At 39.5% G+C, this 26658-nt stretch overlaps 2 protein-coding genes across 2 annotated transcripts; one reads left to right on the top strand and one right to left on the bottom strand.

The window, feature by feature from the left end:
- Positions 1-4: 4 nt before the first annotated feature.
- FITM2 (fat storage-inducing transmembrane protein 2) lies at positions 5-13312 on the bottom strand. Its single transcript, XM_051211792.1, has 4 exons — positions 13142-13312; positions 3669-5940; positions 1906-2324; positions 5-89 (listed from the first exon to the last, which is right to left on the bottom strand). The coding sequence occupies exon 2, from the start codon at positions 5937-5939 to the stop codon at positions 4938-4940; it is 1002 nt and encodes a 333-aa protein (XP_051071891.1). The 5' UTR covers position 5940; positions 13142-13312; the 3' UTR covers positions 5-89; positions 1906-2324; positions 3669-4937.
- A 3513-nt stretch (positions 13313-16825) lies between these two features.
- On the top strand, positions 16826-20345 carry MS3_00001206 (uncharacterized protein). Its single transcript, XM_051208689.1, has one exon. The coding sequence runs from the start codon at positions 19419-19421 to the stop codon at positions 20292-20294; it is 876 nt and encodes a 291-aa protein (XP_051071892.1). The 5' UTR covers positions 16826-19418; the 3' UTR covers positions 20295-20345.
- Positions 20346-26658: the final 6313 nt, after the last annotated feature.

Raw genomic sequence — 26658 nt, forward strand, 5'->3', positions numbered from 1 at the left:
TGCCTCATCCCTGGGTTTTCATGCTCTGAAACCGACCGCAAATAACTTAAGACATGAATATGTACCGGCTCGTTACCACATTGGATTATCTGAGAAATTCAACAAAGAGGAGTCAGAATGAAAATAGCAGTGGACAAACTAAACTAGATGAGTATTTGAAATATATGAATTAATTCATTAATATAAACTACGTAATAATGCTAAACTCAAGAGTAAGAAGAATGAGAACTGTAACTAATTTATTGCTTTATCATCCAGACTTTGAACAGTTATCTGTTAAGCCTGAATGAGGAGGTGTAGATCTCCCCACACATATCCTAGTTCAAAAGTTAGTGACTCTGTGGACTGATACCATATCTGACCGCCGCTAATCCCTTCGTTCCTTCTGTACTGACGACCATTACATGTTGCGTAAGGCACACGTACCGTGGCTTTTCGTCGCACTTACTGTTATTGCTTCTGTGCTCATTTTGTTGATTTTTTTATCCAGCTTTCCTAGTGCTATGGCAACTTGGGTCCTAACAGTAATTAACCACCAGAAAACATTAGTCAAGATGGAACCAAAAATACAGACCTCCATTTTACTGACCTTGTACTCTAATATATACGTGGCAAGATTTCAGTCCCTGAGTATTGTTCCCTAGTGTCTTTAACATACGTCCTAAAGAAGGAAGCGAACAAATATTCACTATTATAAACAGATTATACGGTTTCGCAAAACTCCTGAGTTAGATAACAAACATAGCCGATCCTCGGTGTCAGTACTCCAGTTATTGATGATACTTTATGGAATTGGAGTTAAATGACTTGCGAGTTTTGAACATATTTCCAAATTTATTTTGGTTGCAAATTTTTCCGTGGTACCGTATTATTCTTATTGATTTGCGAAATCTTGCCCTCTAAGAATTCTGGCTAAGACGACTGCGGCTTTTTTCCTTCCAACTGGATTTTGAAGATATAACCATAGATATAAAAAAAGATAGTAATTGTTTTAAGTACTATCGAAATATGTCCTCAGTATATTGATTTGTATATTTTTTCTAATATATAGAGACAAAGTATGCTGAGAAACAAACTATCTATTATTGTAATCAAGTTTGGAATTCGATGTAGACTAGTGATAGGATAATTATTAGAGTTTATTGTCATTACGCGGGTGTAATCACCGCACAAATTATCATCTCATATCCATTTCAAAATAGTCCTAACCGGCTATGCCACTTTTAAAATTAACATTATGGGACGACAGGTTTAAGGTGTGGAGGGATCTCCATTGTGTGGTTTAGTGCGAATTATAAATTTGAACGTTGTTTCTATGTTGTTCTAAGATTCTTGATACCGCACCCTATACGAATGCTATTAGTCCAGTCCAATTCATATTTATCCCCAAAACCTATAATTGCTAAACTTTCAGAATCAATATCGTCTGCAACTAACAATCTGCGGAGATGTTTGTGCCGTATAACACCATGATTGCTTGCTTGTGAGATATATAGCAAAGTGATATGAAATTGTTTGATAAGTATTTCACACACATCTTGTTTAAAATTATATCCCAGTTACTGGGCAAATCCTCTTACTATTCTGACGGACGACATTCCGTAGTTTGACGGTGGTATAGTTTTAGAAATATTTACTGCATGCGTTGGGTATTGACTTGATGGACAGAGGTTCAATAAATCATCTTTCAGCTATTGGTTTATCGCAACGGAATTTTCCTCAAAACCATAATATTAGTTTTTCACAAAACCACTCATCTCAATAAGATTGAATGTCGTGAAATTGGTTAAATCTGACACGATATGGTAGTTATCATGCTAAAGCATGCAGTCAGATCAAACACTTGACTGGTATAAATACGGAATAAGCCACTACTTGTTAATTGGGAGCTAAGTTCACACTCACCGAAAGCATTTTATTTTCTTCATTGAAGACCCCATGAGAGCTTTCTACTTATTATCTTATAGTGAGCTTCCAGATTTCTGTAGTACAGATTGTGTTAAACAAACAGTGACATCGATATATAAGTGTGCATCGGAAGCATAACGAACATAATTAACCAGAGCTTTGGAAGAAATCGGTAGTTGATAATCAACAATGTTCTAATGTAAAATATCGTTTAGTAGTCTCCGATATCAGGAAAACCTCATAATTACCAGACAGCGCCTGATTTTTTTTTAATTAAACGTTAGTTGTTGTTACTACTTTTATCTTGTATTTAGGTTAAAATCAGGACAAACAGCAGATAGCTTTGGAATTTGCATTATACGACTATACGTTACCTGGAATTTCGTTTTGTAAAATCACTCCCCATTTTAGGCTCACTAGTTTTTGAGGGTAATAAAAAAAAAGAAGCATTAAAAAGTCTTTCGTCTCAATGATAAAACAAACTTAAAAAGTAGGATAATTAGGGAGAACACGGTCTAGAAACTGTACACCAGTTAAATATTTTTAGACATGAGGCCTAGTGAGAGGTCCTGAGTCTGTTTCGTGCTAGACAACAATCATCACTGAGGCACATTTGCAACCTTGATGTATCTGATTATCCTCAGGGTATTGAAATCTATCACAGTAATTTACACTGCTGCTGAGTTACTCGGGTCACAATTGGAATCCCGTATGTTTGTTGGGAGCAAACTCAGTGTAGACTCGCCTATCTATTTAGCAAATAACATCTAATTCTTCAACTTGTATGCACTGAATCGAATTTGCGTTAAAGTAGTGTATTTAAAAGTCACGTAAAAAATGTAGGTCAAAGTGCAATGTATTGACTGGTGAGTAGCTAATAGCTAATATAACACTTGCCTAACAGACTATCAACCGATTCAGGTTTTGCAAATAATCACTCTCTCTACCTTAAATGATAGAGGAAATTCTTACCAATTCATGAATGATAAAAGTTTTCTTGCTAGACTATTTAGCTGTTCTGATGTTACTGCTAATAATACAATTATATCTTATCTCAGTGAGATTGATCTAATTAATTAACTCCATATAACTCACTAGCCAAGGAAGAGTTTATGTACTCGGTTTCTAAAAATACTGTCAAAGGCTTAGTTTTGTTATGGAGATGTCTAAACTAGAGGTGTGGTGGGGTCGGACTTGTTGCCTATTGGTTAAAAGCCAAGCCACCACTTAACTTACGAACTAGTATACACCTTGTAACACTAAGTTAATCAAGATAAATACTATGTTATACAGATGCGTTTACAGTCAACCTGTTAACCTGTGCAAATCATGATCCGCAACTACCTATCAAAGATATGTGAGCGACTGAATCGATAGCTGAATAATATCGAACTCTCAGCCGAAGTCCGAGGTATTGATTTCGATCCCATAACTTAAGACTTTCCATTTCCGCTAGATATAATGTATATATGATACAATAATACCGTAGCATGAAGACAGGCTTTGCAGTATTACTTTGAAGAATTAAAATCTACACTGAACGCCACTAGGTCAAATTTAGCAATACTTATACAAATTTAAACACATGTGAAAATATAAAACACTAGCAGGAAGTGTTAGTGACCATGATAATCTAAAATAGAATATCATAGGCATTTTTAAGTTCATAAAATTAGAGCACAGACATGTTAGGATATAGTTGTCCTACAAAGTAATACATGTATACAAGGAGAAAGACTTGTTATACTTCATGTGCTTACCATATTAAGGAGTTTTCACATGAAAACTATTGATGACAGTTCGGTCCGATTATCTGACAGGGAAATAAGTAAACTAGTACACATTTTTGTACCGCCAGGTATTACACCATGTAAAACGTTGTGACATCATTGAACTGCCTAACGGAAAGTGAGTTGAGGATATCCCGAACTAATGACCCAATAGTTACACAACTGAACTGAAGATTCCAATAGCTAGTGTCTGTTTATTTCTGGAAACTTAACATATAGGTTGAATTAAACTTCTTGGATTAAGACTTTACGGTTAGTTTCTGGCTCGTTTCAAATTGCACTGAGAAATTCTGTGGATGCATGTTGATATTGAAGGCTAGTCAATCAAGGTGCATATCTAACCTAGTTTCATGTCCAGGTACTTCATCGTGAACATATCTAATGAACACCTATCAATTTATTGGTAATTGTTCCAACAATTTTTCCTAATGAATAACCCGTTGCATGCCAAAACAACCACATGTTTGAAAAATGATATTATGAAAAAAAACCAAAAGCATTTAAACAAAGTTTTTACGTCTTACTATACAGTCAAGTAGGAAAAATATACTCCTACACTATAATTCCAAGCTTATTGATGTACTAAGTCAAAAAAATCAATATGTTTAGTATATGTTTTGGGTCCTGCTGGTGGAAAATGTTGTCAGAACGTAAGTTTGAAACTCTACATAACCTAATCATTGGTGGTTGGTAGAAGAATTGGTTTACATGTTGAGATTTTCGGCTCATTTACTTCTATATATGCATGCCAACTTTCGATGAAATCTCGAGGTGAATATGACGATTAGATAGATATTTATTAATTTACACAACGTTTAACTTCATGATATTCACAATTCCACCAAAAATCAATATAAAACAAACATGTGCACTTTTTTCGTAGGTCTTCTATTTCTAGCTACATAAACATGTCCGAGCAGCTGGCATGAAGCTTCTCATTACGGTAAACGCGATCGCTTCTCACCAAACCTCGGGACTGGTACGTAATGGCAATAAAACGGTATTTTGTATGGTTACAAGCCAGGATTTTGTTTTCTGATATTTGAAAGTAACGGCAGTACAATATGAGTGGTTATAAAAGCTCAAAATCAGTGATTTCATCAGTCAACATGACAACATACTGAAAAAAAATATTTAGAAGAACGTAAAAGTGATGAGTACCGAAACGTTAAACTAAAGTATTTGCGAAAATTGTGATATTCTATACGAACAGTTACTATTCATATTTTGTTGGAGGAGCTAATTAAGTACAAATTTAATTGGACCATCTCCGGGTAGTCCAGGAGCAAACCCACCCCAATATCCAGTCGGGCAACTGCGAAAAATGACTCGGTAAAATAGGAACCAACAAGCGACACCGAGTGCGGTACCCAAAAGCTTTGATGGCATAGTATGAAAATAGATTACTGTTGAAAGAAACATAATATCCCAAAGCATAGACAAACAGGCTGTAAACGAAAATATTAGACGAATCACAGATGTTAATCTTCGATAAGCTGAGCGCATTATGTTCAGTTCTTGTTCAGAAACATGACGAATTCCACTTGTATTAGTAGACTGGTTCGGTTCGTTGCTCTTATGTAGCTGTAGAATTTCAGAGAGTTTGTTCCAATGTTGCATACAGCCGAGTTCTTCTATGATCCATAAGTTGGACATGATTAACAGGAAGCAGTGACCCGATATATCAAATCCTAGCCAAACACCTCCAGCTCGATGACATGAAATTCGTTGATTAGGACGGAGTCCATTAGGCAAGGTAACCGATGCTGGATGACAGTGACCAGACCAATCATGAATTAAGTTGATAAGTCCAGTAACAGTATACCAACAGCCAGAGCCAACGACCAAGCGTAAAATATGCCCACGCATGAGCTTAATATTACCAGCCGTATATACAAAGGAAGAAACGATTATAAAGGCTGCAAGGCAACCACATGTCCAAGCCCACCCTACTTTCACGAAATACCTGTTGAACGGATTTTGCTTATTAGAAAAGTAAGTTGGAGGAGCTCTCACAAAGTCGAAGACAAGAGATACGCCGGCAGCTAGGCAAAGATATACTCCAGCTTTAACGGCCGGATTAATAAACATCGGTCGTCGAAGAGTCGAAAACAACAAGAGATCTAAAAAATGCCACGGAGAAGTTGGTCCAGGCACTGACCTTTTAGGAGCTCCTGGCTCACTGGGTGGTAGTGGAGAAGAATGACTGGTGCTGAACTTTTTCATTGCTGCTGGCTTCATTCTAGAAAAGAAACATAAAACTGAAATCCTGCACATGGAAATTAATTTACAGATCAATCACAATATGAATTTCATTGTAACTACAACTAAGATTTAAGACGCCTTACTAAATGATGATCAGAAACAACCAATCCGGAATAAAAACATCTTCATGAGTTTATATGTAACAGTAACCCAACGACATGATAGTATGAGCATCATATACCACATGATATCTTCAGAAGTCTGGTTTGAGGAAGTGAAAAACGAATATGGATAAGGTTGAGCAAAGAGATCTTTCGATGGTTTCATTTTCAAAGCTATATATATATATATATATATATATATATATATATATATATATATATATATATATATATATAATATACAAAAACGATAAGTCGAATACAGCAATACAGATAAATGCGCAAAAATGTCACTCGTATTTGGGGATTTGATCAAAACATGAATCGAGAATGGTATAAAAGGAAGACAAGGGATATTACTTATGTGGCTGAATTGTGCAATATCGCGTGATAAGTTTTGGAAACAATTAAGAACAGCAATAAAAGGGTAAATCTGTATCGTTTAGGAGTTTAACAGTATGGTAGAGAGACAGTAGTTTGTAAAGATTTTAAAATCAAGTTTAGAGACAAAATAAGAACCCACGATCCCACACGCGGGAAGCGAACCCAGGACATAAAGGTCCCGCGTGGATGCTCAACCTCCAGATCACTGAGCCAGCATCTAACAGTATCAATGCCTAGCTTCAGCTAATCCATGATACTGCGTGACCATCTTCCATTGTATTTGGTGGGTAACCGCCTCACATTCGACACGGTCCAACTCCACTGGTCAAGGCTTCTTACTACAACTCCAAAATTTACCTCTTGAGCGCGAATGCCCTGTTACGGCCGAGGGCGGGGAGAGCCCACTCTCCTTTATATGGCCACTGTCAGAGAAGTCCTATTCATTCCCTTCTCGAGGAGGGGGTGCCATTTAAGAAATAGAGAGGACGGAAAGCGAATGCCTGGAGCTTTAACCGGGTTGATGTACATGGAGTGTTGGAAAACCCTGATTCCAAACCAATGGTGAACATGGACTCCAGGGTCCTGAGGTAAAAATGGCGTACGAACCTATTGTTGGTCACCGGCTACCATGGGACTGCATCTCCTAAAGTTGTTCCACTGCCTTGTGGATTAGACTTCTACGTCAAAGGCTCAAGGAGTGGTCCCAGAAGGCCCTGGGTTCGATCCCTGCGTGCTGGATAATGGATGCGCATTGCTGAGGACTTCCGTACTAGAACGAAATGGCTGTCTAGTGCTTCCAGGTTTTCAACCATGGTCTAACAGAGATCTGTTCATGATTTCAATGGAACTCAACAATTTCCACGATCACATACTGAAAAGTCAGAATCAATGAAAGTAACTGAAATCAACGAAGGTTAATTCTATAGTAAGATAAAAATCGAATAAAATAACTAATCTTCACTGGAACTGATAGAAAAAGAAGCTAAAATTTGCCAAAACTGAACGAGCATTTTGACAGCTTGCTTGCCCTTTCGACCTATGTACATCCCATGGATAAAAGATAGTTGCCAATTATGAAATCGGCTGTTCGTTTGGACCTTTTACAGATATAAGCTTACGTAGAACAACTGTTCTCCATGGTTGGAGACCCCAAACCAAATTAATGCGGACCCATTGGTTTTTTATTTCACTATGAATGATGGGGTATTCTTGTTTTAAATTAGACTTTCACTATTTTCAATGACCATGTGTTTTCGAATTTTTGAACTAAATGAAAATTATTTGGGCCAACATATTTATTTATTTGAACACATAAATATTGGTACGAGAGCGCAACAAATATATATGCGCCACACAAAAATAGGGAATTCGAAGAAAAAAGAACAATAACAAACAGATTAGTGTAAGGTAGTGTAATAATAGTAATAATAATAACAATAATAATAGTAATAAAGGGGAAACGGAAAGGTACAATCAGAAGAAATATTTCAGTCGAGGAGAACACAACCATTTTTTACGAAGAAGTTAAAAGAAGGTTAGAGCAGGATCGCTACTGGCTTCTATTTTAAGCCATATCTGATAACGTCTCTAGCCACTGTGTCGCACCATCTCTAGGACCCCAAACAGAGAGTCGTGAAGGTCCAACAGAAGCCAGCCCTTTACAGCTTTCCTTCATACCACGACACTATGTCATACACTGACCACCTCTCCACCTTCTCCAGCCAGTACCAGAGTCGGCAAATAATGCACGACGTGGAATTCTCTGAGACGACATTCGTAGAACATGTCCAAGCCACCGAAGTCGGTGTTTCAAGGTGGTGACACCAATTGAATTATCATCTCTGTGCCCGAACACGACGACGAACCTCTGCATTACTAACATGGTGTCGCCACTGGATGTCAGCAATCTTTCGGAGACAGCAATGGTTGAACACAGAGAGTCGTCTAACGTCCTCAACTCGAAGAGGCCAGGTTTCACAAGCATAGAGCAAAACTGCTCTCACCGACGCGTTGTAGATCCGACCTTTTACAGCCAGACTAACATCACGAAGGCGCCAAAGGTGGCCCAGATTGGTATAAGCCGCTCTGGCTTTCACTATACGTGCATTGATCTCATCACTCACACCCCACCAGCACTTATGCAGCTACCTAGATACACGAACTTCTCGAATACTTTTAACTGCTCACCATCCAGGGTGAGTACAGGATTGGAATCCTGCCAGTCTTGTAGAAGTACTTTGCACTTCGAAGGTGCAAAGCACATACCGTACCTACGGACACTGATTGCCAACTGATTAAGTGTGGATTGCATGGCTTGGGCATTATCGCACAGTAAGACAATATCATCCTCATACTCAAGGTCGAGAAGTCTTTCTCCAGGCAATAGATCCACACCACCATTACTTACATTCATCAGAGCTGTTCCCAGAATGTCATCGATGGCAAAGTTGAAGAGGAATGGTGAGATTGGGCAACCCTGTCTAACCACACTGCTTGAGTGGAACAATGAAGAGAGGTGGTTGTATGCCCTCACTCTGCCTGAGGTGTTTGTATATAGGGCTTTTAGGATGCTAATAAACTTCTCAGATACACCCTTCTTCAATAGTTACCAGATGCAGCTGCTGCTTCCAGCTCATTAGCACGCTCCGACCACCAGGCTTCTCGGTCCTTACGCAAGCTTTGCCTGATTTCATTTGTAAGGAACCAGAAGAAACCCAGTGCTTATAAGCGGGACGTTTCGCGAACCCACAACTGACTGCACCCGCCGTTTTCATGGCGTCATGCAATTGCAGCCAATGTTCATCTTTACTTTTTGGTGGAATGGCAGCCAGCCTAGAAGCTAGCTCGGTTCGATAGTTCATTGCAACAGAAGTTGCAACCAACTTGCTGAAATCAATCCTTTGGTGGCGGTCATCACGTTGGCCACTGAAAAGTAAGGTAAGATTGGCGTAGACCAAGGCGTGATCGGAGTCTAGATAGTTAGTCCGAAAGTAGCGGCAGTCTTGTACACAACCACGCCTGCGGTAGCTGATCGCGATGTGATCAATCTGAGTTCAGGCTTGAGATGCAGAGGGAGGACGCCGGGTGGCACATCGGCGATGACTGTGCTGAAAGTTAGTGCTAGCCAGAAACAGGTTGTGGTCTGTGCATAGTTGCAGTAGACGGTCCCCGTTATCTATCCTGCGACCAACAAGTCCCCATCGGCCACCCAAACGACTCTCTTCTGTGCCTAGACGCCCGACCTGAGCATTCAAGTCTCCGGCTAGTACTACAACATCTGTCGAACGCACTTTCTGGAGAAGAACAGTTGACTGGTGGTAAAATTCATCCTTGATTGCATCCGGGCTGTAATCTGTCGTTGCATACTCGGAGGTGACGAAAAGACATCGTTTCTCAAGCCGATTTCTTCTCACCTTGATGGAACTTTCTAATCTAACAGCCAACATATAACATTCCATGATACAATTGCGAATGAGCAATCAGGGTTCAAGACACTGGACCTCTGGATGGACTGAGATTGAAGACAATACAACAAACTAGCAAAACAAGGTCTTTCTATAGCAAAAGAACATGTTTATATACAAAAATAACACCACAAAATGAATGGTCGGACGATTCAGATTTCGTAGGCCACTTGCATTCCAATGAATTCAGGATTTGACAAACAGGTTTAATTTTTACTTTGCTATGACAATTATATTTTCTTCATTGCTTCAGTTTATCAGTCCCTTTTGAGGAGAATTTTTAATTTACTCCCAACCTCATGTTTACTGTTTTCACTTTTGCACTGTTCATCGTTTTGATATTTTACTTCTACATAAGGATTGATTATGAGAGCTAAGACAGATATACATGTGCTCTACGTTACAATTGGTTCGTATCTCTCTCGGTCAGTCATCTACAACGTAGGACCAGACACATACATGCATCAGCCCAAGTTGCCACACCTCTTTAGCACAACAAAATAAGCATCAAATTCATAGAAGTAGTCACTTCAATTGTAGTAATATATGAAAGAAAGATCGTGTATAATGACATAGTACAGAAAGAAAGAAACAGTTCATAGAACGAAGGATATAAAGCGATTTTAATCTTATGGTTTAAAGAAAGACAAAGAGTGTATGCATCGACGCCATTGTGATAGATTCTGGACCATATCACCCAGAGTCTCCAACCATTGGTTACGACAGTCATGTGGACTCCAACCAAGCAGTATGCATCTACCAACATGGCTAAGACGAAAAGTTAGCGACTTCAATGACTGATGCCACTTTTTCGTTTGGCTCCCCATAACTTTCTCCAATCTTCCTTCAACACTAGTCAGCATTGCGCTTCGTGGTAATCGATGTTGAGCCATATATAACTCGCCTGGATTATTTTCGGGACTTAGATTATTCTAAAGATTTGACTTATATAACGTCGTTTGGCCGCCACTAACTTTTTCCAATCTGCCTTCAACACTAGTCAGCTTTGCGCGTCGTGGTAGTCGGTAGTTGGACATGTGCAATACGTCACCCAACCATCTCAGTCGATGTAGATTCACAACCTCACCAACTAAATTACCATCATTCCCTAGTATCTTCCGTCTAACCTCACTATTACTTATCCAGTGATCCCAGCAGATGCTGGCAATATTTCTAGGACATCTGTGATCAAATACTAGTAACTTATGAGTATCTTCTACTCTTAATGGCCACGTTCCGCAGCCGTGAAGTTCAGGTGTTGACGCAGGTCAGTTCTGAAGCAACGATTTGCAATTAGAAAGGGGGGAAGGGCATCCCTAACATTCTGGCATTGTTGCTCAGTGCTATCAAAAGACTGCATTTTAGAGTCTTCACCAAACAGGATCATATCATCTGCATATTCTAAGTCGATAAGTGGACCTCCTGGTAGGAGATCAATGCCCGAGAATTCAGTCGACGAGAGCGTTATTTCCATCAGTAAGTTTATAATGAAGTTAAACAAAAGTGGACAGCCTTGTCGGACACCACTTGAGGTTGCAAAATCAGATGACAGTTCGTCATAAGCTCTGACTCGACTAGTAGTGTTCGAGTAAAGAGCCTTCACAAGATTTACGTACTTCTGAGGTACGCCTTTCGATGACAGACACTGCCATACAACCTCTCGGTCTACAGAGTCAAATTCTGCTTTTAGGTCAAGAAAGACCACCATTGCCGGACGCCAATAAGCATGCCTGTGTTCTAGAACCTGATGAATGGTGAATATGTGGTCGATGCAGCCAACCTGATTCTCTCGTGTTTGCAGTTCACAAGTCTTTGTTAGGCACCCGATAAATATTGAAGCTAGTATTTTAGATGCTATGTTAGTCAAAATAGTGCCTCTATGGCTACCACAGGATGATTTTGACACCCTATATATCGGAACAATCAGTGATCGCGACCAATCAGATGGGATCACGTCTAACTCACAGATTTTATGAAATATTAGTTAACCTAATCGCCAAAACTAGACCAAAATCCTTAAAGACAACTGGAGCCAATCCATCTGGACCAGCTGCCCCTCCTCGTTTCAGATTAGCTATACCTTTTTGAACTTCAGTTATAGTCGGCGGACCTACTTCCATGTTCCATTCACGCTGTCTGGGAATGGTAGGTAGTTGTAGAGTAGCTGAAGGCCAGCTGAACTGCTCCTTAAAATGTTCCGCTCATCGTTCTAAACATCTAGACTGAGAGAACATAAGAGTGCCATTTTTCTGTGATTGTCTCACTTACACTTAGCCCCTTAATTCCGGTTTATTTTATTAGTCTGATAAGCTGTCTGGTGTTACCTACAGCCGTTGTCTTTTCCATCTCTTTTGCGTTCGTTACCCACCACTGCTCACGACTGTTCCGTAGACTTTTGGTTAACCTAGATCTGATTTGCTTTCGCTCTTCATCGTGTTCAGAGCCTGATGGGATGAGTTTACGAGAATCCATCAGTGCAATAGCCTTAGAAGAAATCCAATGGTTTTTGGTACCCCTTTGGTTAAAATCACTAACAGATGTCACTGCTGTTTCCACAGCTGTTTGTATAGCTTTCCAAGCAACATCTTGGTCAGCCTCGTTTTCAGAACTACCTAAGTGTGACCTCAGTTGTTCCTGGAACCTACTTTTGGTTTTCTCGTTACTCAACTCAGTTCTAATTAGTCTTTTTAAAGTGGCTTTTTTGCGTCCAGTTAGGCGCAAGCAGATGCGTGCCCGTATTAGGGCATGGTCGGAGTCCAAGTAGGTACTCCGTAATGAGCGACAATCTTGTACCGACCCTCTCCAACGATGACTGGTGGCAATATGGTCTATTTGAGTCCATCGTTGGTTTAGTGTAGGGGGTCGCCATGTTAGACGATGTCTTTCCTTATGCTTAAAATTTGTGCTTGCTAAAAATAAACGATTGGCTGAGCACAGTTGCAGCGGACGATCGCCATTATCTGTTTGCTGAGTTGATATACCAAAATACCCACCTAAATGTCTTTCTGTTTGGTTTAAGCTACCTATGATGACGATGAGAAAGATTACATAATAAGTGAAAAGTACAAACTAGTACACCTGTCATCACACTATTTAGAAGCGTACTAAAATTTAATGATATCCGTTCTAAAATATACATCTGAGGCATTTCAAGAATTTTCACTGATATAAATAACCGCACACCTATATTCTTGATCAAATAAACATGAATTAAATCGACAGTACTTACTAGGTAATATTGTGAGTACTTACGGAAAATTTATATGTAACGCACTACTTGAATGGTGTGCATATGTTCTACTGAAGTGGATAGTAGAAAAGCAGTTTGAATAAGTTTTCCCAACATTTTGTAGTAGGTATTTTATTCAGATTGTTGGAACTGGTTAATTAGTAAATGTTGAATGACATGTAATATTCAGCAGTAGAGTAGTATTGAATACAGTCATGTTTAATTCAGATTCAAATGGTTCAAATAGTTGTGGAAGGAATAGAAGAAGCTTTCGCACAACTAGCCTTTGTGTCTAGTAGTAGTGGATCGCCAATACCTCCAGGCAAGAACCTAGGTATATTAATGATAACAGAGTGAAAAGAAATTGGTAAATAATAGTAAGATATTATCCTTAGTCCTTAAGAATAGGTCAAGTTTCTCCTCAAAGAACTCCTGAGAAGTCGCTTGGACTAGCTCAGACGGCAACGAATTCCAGAATTTGACAACTTTTAATGAGTAGAAATGGTGTCTGCAGTCCGTTTTGCTGTGTTGTGTCTCTAGTTTCTGGGTATTACCCTTATGTTTGCGTTGGAGCTGAGCTTAAGTCGGTGTCTAAGGGGGTGTTTAGGAGTGTTAAGGATACTGTAATCCATTAGAAGGTCACCTCTAAAGCTCCTACAATCTAATGGGTAAATTTTTAGTGATTGGAGGCGCTCTTCATAAGGCTTGAATTTGAGCCCATGAACTGATTTCGTGGCTCGCCGTTAGATACGCTCCAGGGTGTCTTTATCCTTTCGGAGTGGGTCGAAGGAAATGATATGTTTGCGTATTTCAAATGGGGTCGAACAAAACTGTTGAAGATTATGTGGAAAGTTCTACCGTCAAGCTGAACAAAAATACGCTTCAATGTTACCGTGCATGGTTTGTTCTAAAGGCATTTTTGCCACAGTTAGCATGAGACTTCAAGTCGTAGGTTACCAGCACACCCAAATCTTTGTCAACTTGGGATACTTCTAGAGGGGGTTGCCTAAGTCGTAACTGTAGTCTGCAACATGTCTCAGATTGTTTACTTTACACTTTGATGTGTTAAATGTGAGTCCGTTTATATCTGCCCAACTTTGAGGTCGAATCAGACCCTCCTTAAGTGCTAGTACATCCGTTTGTTTGCACATCTCTCTCTCTTCGCATCATCAGCAAAAAGAAATAAGTCAAAAGATACCTGTTGTGAAGATCGTTTATATAAATCAAGAAACGAACAGGTCCTAGTACTGAACCCTATAGGACCCCACTAGGACATTCCGTAGCCTGAAAGAAAGTGGTGTTAACCGCGACCTTAAAATGTCAAATTTTTAGATATGAAGTGAGCCAGTCGATTGGAGCTGGTTTGATACCCAATCGTTTGGGCTTATTGATAAGATATATATGGTTGACCCTATCATAAGCTTATGAAAAGTCAAGATAGTAAGGAGAGAAGGCCCACAGCTTATGTTATTCCTTTTCTAGAATGCATCTGTGACTGTCCAGTCTTCTCTTGACAGAGTCGTTTGAAGGTGTGGACACCACTGCTTGGCGTAGCAGGATCCAAGAAATAATAATAATAATAATTTATTCTCAAATAACAGTTTGTTACATGAGGCATGCCAGTTTACAGGCAAAATCAATTTTTTACAAATGATACAATACACACTGTAGTAAATTACTCAGCTGCGTTGATAATTTAAAAGATATGAATGTAGATGGTTTTAGTCAGTATCACTGTTGGCGCGCTTCTTGAGAGTTGCGTTGCAAATGTGCAACTGGTGGTCAAGGCTATCTTCATTGAAGGCTGCAATTAAACGCAACTCAATTTCGTAAATGTGCCCTTCAGCTTGACAAACAATCAGAATAAAACGGGAATCATCATGTCCGCCATCTTTGTAAGCGATGGATGTCGGCTTTCTTTGTTTTGTGCTTTTTTCAGCTATTTCTTTTGTGTAGCTATGTAATTTAATGTTTCAGTGTGCTAAAATGCCGCAGTTAGTGTAATGTTCTACATGTAGGTGTGAAATTTATTTCGAATCAGCGATGTTTTCTGGGTTTTTGCTGCTTCTACTCAAGTCAATGTATTTCTTCAGGCAATCTGGCTATTCTTGTTATAAAATGTCGGCCGGCTTTCTTCGTTGTTTTTTCCGCTGTTTCTTTTGTGTAGCCACATAATTTATTGTTTCAGTGTGCTAAAATGCAGAATTTAATGTAATACTCTAAACGTTGGAGCAAAATTTTTCCTGATTTTCCTTTGTTTTCTGGGTTTTCCTGCTACTACTGAAGTCAGTGTATTTCTTCAGCTAAGCTAGCTAGTACTAACATAAGATCTTATGTTTTAAAATGATAATCGGTTATGTTTTTCTTGTTTTCCAGATATCCAAAGCCGAAGTTCGTTTTTATTTACCTAAAATAATTATTGCTGTCGCCTGTGACTAACTGGTCGCTTGTTCGTTCCTAACTGTCCTTTATGATGTTATCAGCAAAATGAAAGGAAACAATCTGCAGTTTTTAATTTTCTTCAATATCATGGACAACACTATCCCACCAACGAGTCATACTAATACTGAGTGCCCAGCAGTAGGGGATATCAGTATTGATTTCGAAAGGACCCAGACTTCCGATAACCATAGACGAAGTCACAGATGCTACCAATCTACTGCAGAGGGTTTGTTATAAAAAATATGCCATATAGCAGTAATAGACGAGTTGTACTCATTACGTAGTACGTTAAAGCAAGCTTAACATTGAAAAGCCGGAAATCTGCCACCAGTGTGTAGTGTATGTTCGGTGTTTTGGCTATAAAAGGAAGCCGAAGAGTCATAATCACGGAGTAAAAAGGTAACTAACTGTTGTTAAGCTGACTTTTTTATTGATCATATTTCGCCACTCTCAAATTTGTGTTTTTTTACGGTATGATGTCAACCGGTACCTAATATGTTCACCCTTATGATGAAAAGTACCTGCAAATTTTCACCTTCATACTTGTGGACAACTGTCTTCCAGTTTGAGTGCTTCATACGCCCCGAGAAACTGTATTTCTACAACATTCGTAGTCCCAGTATAACTTTCACGCAGTAAGTTCAAATTAGACTCTAGTCTTTCTAAATAAGCCTGTTAAGCTAATATCCGTATTCTCTATTTCAGTTAATCGGTGAAGACATGTACCACGTTCATATGCTGTATACTTCCATTTTACTCTAATTCTAAATGTTATATCTTCTAAAAAGTAAAATTGCTATATGCAGCAAATACAGACTTATTTGTTTTGATGGAGATAACGGGATTCATGGGATTTTTAGCAGGACCGTAGTAATATTCTCACTCAGAAGCTAAGAGAGTGCGTAGACCAGCGTAAGGTACCATACGGGGTGCATTTGAGTTACTAGTGTTCCATTAGTGTGGGTAGAGGCATTGCTTGCTTATCATATGGCATTTGAATAAAAAGCTATGAGACTAGCTGCAAGTACGATTAGGATGTGTAACGCGTGTCCATCCGTCAGCTGCCGTGAAAACTCGTGGTGGTTAGAATTAATTATGAGAGGACCCGAGTCTGTATGTTTCCCAAGAAAATGACGAAGATATTTACTAAGTCACTTAGATTTACTACACAAGAACTAGGTGCTGAGAGGCTCGTGTATCGCATGTTTCTTGCAAAGATTAGGTAGATAAAACAAAGTAGCATTAGATTTAAAAATTTATTCAGGAACTTTCATTAAAAATCGAATATCAAACAAAGGTTTAAACCAAGTTCCCGTCTAAAAGTTGCATTGGAAATGTTAAACTGCAGTCTTAATTGTTTTTTCCCAAACGAAAGGGTAAAATAAGTAACTCAAAAAATACTGGAAGTGGTTGTGAGAATAGGGGGGACGTTCAGCATCCCTTTTATAATCTGCTGTTAGTTCGGTCTCCCGTAAAAAGTTTCCTAGGGCCAAAGTTCTAGTGGCGAAACAGATTTTAGGATCTGTGAAGGCTCACTCCTGTTGCATTCTAAATGATAAAATAGTAATGAATTTAGTCAGGAATGTGGACAAGATAAATAACCAAATTACATGCTTTTTAGCAAAGAATTTATGCAGTTGTGATTTACCTTGGGTTCATGAATATTAGATCAGGTCAGCCACTACTACTTGTGCAAAGCATAACATTGACTTAGTACCGTATCGCAATGGTTTTATTATTTTGCTCCCATTTAGGTATTCCCATGCATCTGCGTCTAGTTTAACAGGAAGACATACAAGCAGAGTTAGTGTCTGATAAACTAAAAGTTCCAGTTGTCAAAAAATCCTTAACATTTGTCCACAACCAGCTGCACAGAACACTCATCTTCTAAGACTATATACTGCTGTTTTGCGGGCAACTAAAAGCTCAGACGCTTATCTGTCATGCTACCGATGTTATTGCTGCGGAAATTGTTTAATGACAATGATCTTGAAATATGGTCAGTGATAGATCTACAGTCTAGAAATAAAAAGCAAACATACTTAAAGCTATCAAATGTACTGTTGCTATACAGCAACAGTACCAAAGGCATTTTTTTCATATTTTTAATCAGACTGACTCGAATCAGTATACTCATTAGAAACAGGCAGCTCTACTTACTAAACTGATTTGTTTCGTAACGGGCTTCAAGCAATATACTTAAGTATAACATAGTTCTTTCGACTAAACTGAATTATATGACAACCAAGAATACTAAACTAAGCAACCCAAGCTGCCAGCTTTGGGGAAATTTTTGGGAAATCCCTAAAGTGAAAAACCTTCCCCAATGTTTGGGGAAATCCCCAAAATGTTCGTAGCGCATTTTTGCACACTAACATTTCATCTACATAATATAAATAAGCCTCACAGTAGTAAATTCGAATAACAAATTTACATTTTAATTCAATAGACTTTTGGATGGGGGATAGTCTATCGAATTTCAGGTCTTGTTTTAATACATCAACAAACAGACAGTAGACAAAAAGTTGTCGGTTTTAAATCACTTTTTCAAAATTTGGAAGCTATGCAGGTGAGTTGTTAGCAGTGCAGGTCGGAAAATTTGGTTGCTGTCTATGTTCAGTCTTACTTAAGTCAATTATTTCTTTCAGAATAAGAATAGACAGCTCGATAAGATTACGAAAAGGCGGGCAGCAGACACGAAATACCCTAGGTTATTTGGCTGTTCCCGTTCAACCTATTACAGAAGGTTGAGGAAATTAAAAGCACAGTTTATAAAGAAGTGTCGGTTACCGAGCTGTGACGAAGAGACAGACAATCCAGTTGTCGTTACAGAATCGCGTACTACCGTAGCTACAGAGCAGTGGGCTAATATTGTCACAGATACAGCTACTGCTTCATGTAGTTACGTCCAGTGTTCAGACAACACAATCAGTGGTAGTATCTGTTTGATTATTAAAAATTTATAGGTTGTGTGATGTCAGAAATGTCTCCAGCCGTTCATCTTTCGATGAAAGAACAGTTAGACAGAATGGTCATTGAAATGATGAAAGGTGGTTATATAAGCATAAAGAAGGTTGACCAAATATTGGACATTTTTCGTGCGCGGTATCCAGAACTTCCAACGTCCGTCCGGGGTGTTCTACGTCGATGCAACGACGTGGAGCCTAAGATCCTAGATTCTGGAACGTATTACCACTTGGGATTGAAATCAAGTCCTTTGAGAATTTCAGAACATTGGCTACGGCGAATCCGTTTCAACGAACTTCAGTTGCAGTTAGACTACGACGGTCTAAGTTTGTTCAAAAGCTCTAACCAACAGCTGTGGCCGATCCTAGGTCGCATAGTAGCTCCACTAGTTAGTAGTGTTTTCGTAGTTGGGATCTACGGTGGTGAAGTAAAACCATCTGATTTCAACGACATGTCAGCAACACATAACAGAGTTACAGGAGTTGCTGACAGTAGGTTTTAATGTAGATAAGTATCAGCTACATTTAACAGTTAAATTAGTTGCTGTTATTTGTGACGCTCCAGCTCGCAGCAACGTGAAGTACATTGTGGGACACAATGGTATCGCTGGCTGTGACAAATGTCAGGTTTTAGGGACGCGAATGGGTGGTCGAATGACTTTCTCCAATGGTGAACACGACTTAAGAAATGATGTCACTTTTCGTAGTAGGTCCCAATCTATCCATCATCGTGGTACAAGTTCATTTGAAAATCTGCCAGTGGATATGATTAAATGTTTCCCCTGTGAACCTATGCATATGATATACTTAGGTGTTACTAAAAACTTATTTCATTATGGAAGGACCTAGCTATTAAGCAACTTAATAGAATGGATCAATCTATTATCGCATCAATAAATGATGCACTATATTTTTGTAGACAGCACACTACATGCGACTTTCAACGGAAATGTCGTTCACTGTATGAAGTTTCTGTATGGAAAGCAACTGAATGTCGGTTGTTCTTATTATACTTAGGACCTGTAGTTCTTCATAATAGGTTACCACTATCAATGTACAGAAACTTCCAGTCACTCTCTTTGTCTATGTATTTATTATCGCACCCTAAGTTTCATAGCACATTCGCTAACAGTGTTCGGGTTTACATTAATAACTTTTTATTAGGTTGCGAAAGGTGTTACGGTACCGAACACTTAATCTACAATGTGCATAGTTTAAAGCACATTGCAGACGACGTTATGGAACATGGTACTTTAGAATCGTTCGCAGCATTTCCTTTTGATTCTTACATGAGAAAAATTAGGCGTTCAGTACACTGTGGATTTGCTGCGGCTAAACAAGCCGCACAGCGATATGCCGAAGAAGTTTACTTTCAAAGTATACTGAATCAGGATATGGCTGACCATGTCACTGAGCCTGAGGTAACTGATGATTCTTCCAAGCAAATGGTCAGTTACAGGAACTCAAAGCTATCTACTGCAAGGCCGGACAATGTAGTTATTGCCAAAGGTAGACCAGGGTTCGTAACAGAAATACGTGATGGAGGCCTTATTAGGTTCCGGCCATTTCATAATCCTTCCGATTTATATACCAACCCTTTTCCCTCCAGTAATATTGGTATGTTTAAGTGTTCTACCTTAAGCCACGAATGCACGTGGATAACACTAACAGGCATACTTTGTAAGTGCATGTGTTTGCGCACACAACATTATGAGGTCATTATCCCTCTTTTGCATACATTCTAGTAGCAGATGTGACATCATTTCTCAAGGACTGTTGCAAATATAGCACTTTAGCCAGTAAGAGTCTGTTGGTTAGTGATTTTGCGTCCTCCATCAGGAAGTGTTAGTGAATTTTCATCAATGCAATAAATTTACAATTTTCACGCCTGCGCATTCATTTACAGCATCAAAGTGGAAAGTACATCTTAGTTGACGATAAGGGGAACAAGCAAGTGGTCTGCATTCCTAACAAATGGCTCCTGAACAACGACCATTACGTTTATCGGGATGATGTTAGTGAGCAGGACATTATTGAGGGTGTCGATTTTGGTAGTCGATTCTGCGTCAGAAAATGCATCGTTGTGGTAAGCTGTAATCAATTTAAATTTATTGCTTTTAGACAACAACAGTGTTGCCCAGCAAATCAAAGTGTGTTTAACAACAGCATTGGGCTACAATAATAATAACCTTAGTAGAAACGATGAAACAGCCCTGTGAAGCTGAAAAGTCAAAAAGGTAAATTGTTCAACGTATTATATCATTTGTGTTAGAACTGTCAAACGAAAGCACAAGGATTATCTATGCACCTCTGAAGAACTCGAGGTTGCTGAGGTTGAGGCTGGATTTGCCCCGGTGGACTTTCCAGTTGTCAACATTCTGACAGGAAACTTTTCTCCCATTGCGAGGTTTGTACCTACTTATCAATTGTCATATAGTAGTTCATCAAAAGCTGACCTTTCATCACCACCAATTCCACGTACGTCGACGGAAGGTGATAAACCGTAAGTTGCATTTACTTTATTCCTGATAACAAAAGTTTGAGCGATGATACACATCACATGTTCAGAAATATCCTAAAAGCGGTCACTGAACTATCTAGCAAGATGGATAGACAGATCGCTGTATGTGGACGCTTAGCCATGGGTGTAAGTGAAAGGCGTATGGAAGATAAGGATAGTGATGCAATCACTTTCCCATTACGAACGCATGACGAGTTGCGTTCTTCAGAGGCAGCTTTAGAGAACCAAAAATTTCGGGTGTTTGAAGAAATTTTATATGGGAAGATTAAACCATCTACTATGTGATGATCTTCGGAAATCAGCAAAAGCCTGTCTGAAATACCTCCTTTCAGACAGGTTCACATACAGCGATCAGTCTATCCATCTTGCTAGATAGTTCAGTGACCGCTTTTAGGATATTTCTGAACATGTGATGTGTATCATCGCTCAAACTTTTGTTATCAGGAATAAAGTAAATGCAACTTACGGTTTATCACCTTCCGTCGACGTACGTGGAATTGGTGGTGATGAAAGGTCAGCTTTTGATGAACTACTATATGACAATTGATAAGTAGGTACAAACCTCGCAATGGGAGAAAAGTTTCCTGTCAGAATGTTGACAACTGGAAAGTCCACCGGGGCAAATCCAGCCTCAACCTCAGCAACCTCGAGTTCTTCAGAGGTGCATAGATAATCCTTGTGCTTTCGTTTGACAGTTCTAACACAAATGATATAATACGTTGAACAATTTACCTTTTTGACTTTTCAGCTTCACAGGGCTGTTTCATCGTTTCTACTAAGGTTATTATTATTGTAGCCCAATGCTGTTGTTAAACACACTTTGATTTGCTGGGCAACACTGTTGTTGTCTAAAAGCAATAAATTTAAATTGATTACAGCTTACCACAACGATGCATTTTCTGACGCAGAATCGACTACCAAAATCGACACCCTCAATAATGTCCTGCTCACTAACATCATCCCGATAAACGTAATGGTCGTTGTTCAGGAGCCATTTGTTAGGAATGCAGACCACTTGCTTGTTCCCCTTATCGTCAACTAAGATGTACTTTCCACTTTGATGCTGTAAATGAATGCGCAGGCGTGAAAAATTGTAAATTTATTGCATTGATGAAAATTCACTAACACTTCCTGATGGAGGACGCAAAATCACTAACCAACAGACTCTTACTGGCTAAAGTGCTATATTTGCAACAGTCCTTGAGAAATGATGTCACATCTGCTACTAGAATGTATGCAAAAGAGGGATAATGACCTCATAATGTTGTGTGCGCAAACACATGCACTTACAAAGTATGCCTGTTAGTGTTATCCACGTGCATTCGTGGCTTAAGGTAGAACACTTAAACATACCAATATTACTGGAGGGAAAAGGGTTGGTATATAAATCGGAAGGATTATGAAATGGCCGGAACCTAATAAGGCCTCCATCACGTATTTCTGTTACGAACCCTGGTCTACCTTTGGCAATAACTACATTGTCCGGCCTTGCAGTAGATAGCTTTGAGTTCCTGTAACTGACCATTTGCTTGGAAGAATCATCAGTTACCTCAGGCTCAGTGACATGGTCAGCCATATCCTGATTCAGTATACTTTGAAAGTAAACTTCTTCGGCATATCGCTGTGCGGCTTGTTTAGCCGCAGCAAATCCACAGTGTACTGAACGCCTAATTTTTCTCATGTAAGAATCAAAAGGAAATGCTGCGAACGATTCTAAAGTACCATGTTTCATAACGTCGTCTGCAATGTGCTTTAAACTATGCACATTGTAGATTAAGTGTTCGGTACCGTAACACCTTTCGCAACCTAATAAAAAGTTATTAATGTAAACCCGAACACTGTTAGCGAATGTGCTATGAAACTTAGGGTGCGATAATAAATACATAGACAAAGAGAGTGACTGGAAGTTTCTGTACATTGATAGTGGTAACCTATTATGAAGAACTACAGGTCCTAAGTATAATAAGAACAACCGACATTCAGTTGCTTTCCATACAGAAACTTCATACAGTGAACGACATTTCCGTTGAAAGTCGCATGTAGTGTGCTGTCTACAAAATATAGTGCATCATTTATTGATGCGATAATAGATTGATCCATTCTATTAAGTTGCTTAATAGCTAGGTCCTTCCATAATGAAATAAGTTTTTTAGTAACACCTAAGTATATCATATGCATAGGTTCACAGGGGAAACATTTAATCATATCCACTGGCAGATTTTCAAATGAACTTGTACCACGATGATGGATAGATTGGGACCTACTACGAAAAGTGACATCATTTCTTAAGTCGTGTTCACCATTGGAGAAAGTCATTCGACCACCCATTCGCGTCCCTAAAACCTGACATTTGTCACAGCCAGCGATACCATTGTGTCCCACAATGTACTTCACGTTGCTGCGAGCTGGAGCGTCACAAATAACAGCAACTAATTTAACTGTTAAATGTAGCTGATACTTATCTACATTAAAACCTACTGTCAGCAACTCCTGTAACTCTGTTATGTGTTGCTGACATGTCGTTGAAATCAGATGGTTTTACTTCACCACCGTAGATCCCAACTACGAAAACACTACTAACTAGTGGAGCTACTATGCGACCTAGGATCGGCCACAGCTGTTGGTTAGAGCTTTTGAACAAACTTAGACCGTCGTAGTCTAACTGCAACTGAAGTTCGTTGAAACGGATTCGCCGTAGCCAATGTTCTGAAATTCTCAAAGGACTTGATTTCAATCCCAAGTGGTAATACGTTCCAGAATCTAGGATCTTAGGCTCCACGTCGTTGCATCGACGTAGAACACCCCGGACGGACGTTGGAAGTTCTGGATACCGCGCACGAAAAATGTCCAATATTTGGTCAACCTTCTTTATGCTTATATAACCACCTTTCATCATTTCAATGACCATTCTGTCTAACTGTTCTTTCATCGAAAGATGAACGGCTGGAGACATTTCTGACATCACACAACCTATAAATTTTTAATAATCAAACAGATACTACCACTGATTGTGTTGTCTGAACACTGGACGTAACTACATGAAGCAGTAGCTGTATCTGTGACAATATTAGCCCACTGCTCTGTAGCTACGGTAGTACGCGATTCTGTAACGACAACTGGATTGTCTGTCTCTTCGTCACAGCTCGGTAACCGACACTTCTTTATAAACTGTGCTTTTAATTTCCTCAACCTTCTGTAATAGGTTGAACGGGAACAGCCAAACAACCTAGGGTATTTCAGATTCAGATTTGTGTAGTAAGGAAGGAAGGCCTAAGGCCTGTGTTATTCCTTTTCTAGTATGCTTCTGTGAGTGTCCAGTCTACTCTTGAAAGAGTCAATTGAAGGTGCGGATACCACTGCTTCAGGCAGCAGGTTCCAAGTATTGATGACTCGGTGTGAAAACCTGTATGCCACGGGTATTTTGTTCGTTCTTGGCTTTTCTACTCGCCTGCTATGTCCTCTGAGGTGTCCCGATCTAGTGGGAAGGAAGAGAGAGAATAAGTTAGGTCTGAAATCATTTCTTAGTATTCTGTACATCAATGTTAGATCTCCCCTTAGTCTGCGATAGGACAGAGTAAAGAGGTTCAGTTTTTCAAGCCGCTCTTTATATGATAAACCCTGGAGTTCCGGAATTGCACGCGTAGCTGCCCTCTGTACCTTTTCTAGTATGTCTGAGTCACCTTTTAAACAGGGGCTTGCAGCCTGAACACAGTTCTCTAACTTAGTTCTCACTAAGGATGTGTATACTATGGTGAACATGGTAGTATCAAGCTTAGTGAATGTCCTTTTTAAAGCCCAGAGGGTTCGAAACCCCGTAACTGCGACCTCCCGGCAATGGGCCGTCGTCTTAAGATCATTGCTCACTGTCACCCCTAGGTCCTTATGAGACCGGACTACGGGTAATGACACATCCCCTATGTTGTACGTATTAACCTTTGAATCCCCCAAGTGCATGTAGACACACTTTTCCGAGTTGATAGGCATTAGCCACTCTTTAGACCAGTTTATCATATTATTTAAGTCCGCCTGAAGAGTAAATGCGTCTTTGTCTCCAGTTATAACTCGCCAAATTTTTACATCGTCAGCGTATAATAACATTGGAGACTGTACTATACTTGTAAGATCATTAACGTACATTATAAAAAGTAAAGGACCTAGGACGGAACCTTGGGGTACTCCACTAAGTACTGGTCTCCAGATGGAGCACTTGGAATTTATTCTTACTTTTTGCCTACGACCTACTAGGAAATCCTTAATCCATTTTAAAAGAGGTCCGGCAATACCAAGGTTTGCCAACTTCAATAGCAGTCTATTAGTTGGCACCTTGTCAAAAGCCTTACTGAAGTCTATGTAGACAACATCCACTGAGTTTCCATTGTCTAGCGCATTAATCCAGAGCTCCCTAGCTATAAGGAGGTTCGTTGTACAGGATAGACCCTTTCTAAAACCATGTTGTGCCATGTTCAGCAAGTTATTGGTTTCCATAAACGCTGTTATGGTCCGTTTGATTATCCTTTCCAGTATTTTAATTACAACACTAGTGAGGCTTACGGGTCTGTAATTTGATGGAACTTGTCGTAGACCAGTTTTATGTATGGGAGTGACGATTGCGTCCTTCCAGTCCATAGGTAACACACCTTGGTCAAGTGACATTTTGAATATCACAGTCAGTGGGGCTGCGTAATATTCGGCAATATGTCTCAAGATTTTAGGGTGTAGTTCATCTGGTCCTGTTGACTTCTCCATGTTTAGGGTGCTAAGAGCCTTAAGCACATCGTTTTGGTCGAAGTCCACGGCGAGCAGCTGGTTTGTTGACTCTGTAATTGGGTCTGGTTCTTTCTCTAGAGGAGGTTCCTGAGTGAAAACTGCCCCAAAGTAGTCAGCCATAACCTCAGCTTTTTTCTAATCTTCCTCTATCATTTCAGATTCACTTCCTACTTTAATTGGGTTGGGAATCCAGTGATGAATCCTTGTTCTGTAGTTTATGTACGAGAATATCCTCTTGGGCTGCTTGAGTGCAGATTCTGCCAGCTGCATTTCATATTTTCTTTGCGCTTCCCGAATTTTAGTTATACACTCGTTTCTTATCGATCTGTAGTGTTCCATCGTACCTGCTGTGCCAAGGCGGATGGCAACATCCCAGCATTTCTTCTTTTGTCTTAGTAAGCGTCGAATATCCCGCCCTAACCAGGGATGTCCGTGCTTCTTTTTCTTTGGGACAGTCCAGGGTATATATGGTTGAGTTACCCGATTGTATAACTGCCTGAATAGAGTCCATGCCTCTTGTACTGATGCCTTTTAGTCAATTTCCCAGTTCTCAGCCGATGCTGCGTAGTTAATTGCCTGCATATCTGCCTTCCATATGTTAGGACGGGCCGGCGCAATTGTTTGAGAAGCAATTTCAGCCATAAATTTGAATAAGATGACTGCATGGTCACTTCTCCCAAGTGGTGGGAGAAAAGCCGTTTGACCAACGTCATCACCGTGTGTGAAGACTAAATCTAAAAGAGAGGAAGAGTTTCTTAAGTCGTATCTTGTGGGATCTCTAATGTGTTGGAATAATGCTAGTTCAATCGAGGTTTCTAACA

The sequence above is a fragment of the Schistosoma haematobium genome, chromosome ZW, assembly GCF_000699445.3.
Source record: "Schistosoma haematobium chromosome ZW, whole genome shotgun sequence".
NCBI classification, from domain to species: domain Eukaryota; kingdom Metazoa; phylum Platyhelminthes; class Trematoda; order Strigeidida; family Schistosomatidae; genus Schistosoma; species Schistosoma haematobium.

Excerpts from the sequence above, each read along its gene's own strand:
- FITM2 (XM_051211792.1), bottom strand. The coding sequence starts at position 5,939 with ATGAAGCCAGCAGCAATGAAAAAGTTCAGCACCAGTCATTCTTCTCCA.
- MS3_00001206 (XM_051208689.1), top strand. The coding sequence starts at position 19,419 with ATGGATCAATCTATTATCGCATCAATAAATGATGCACTATATTTTTGT.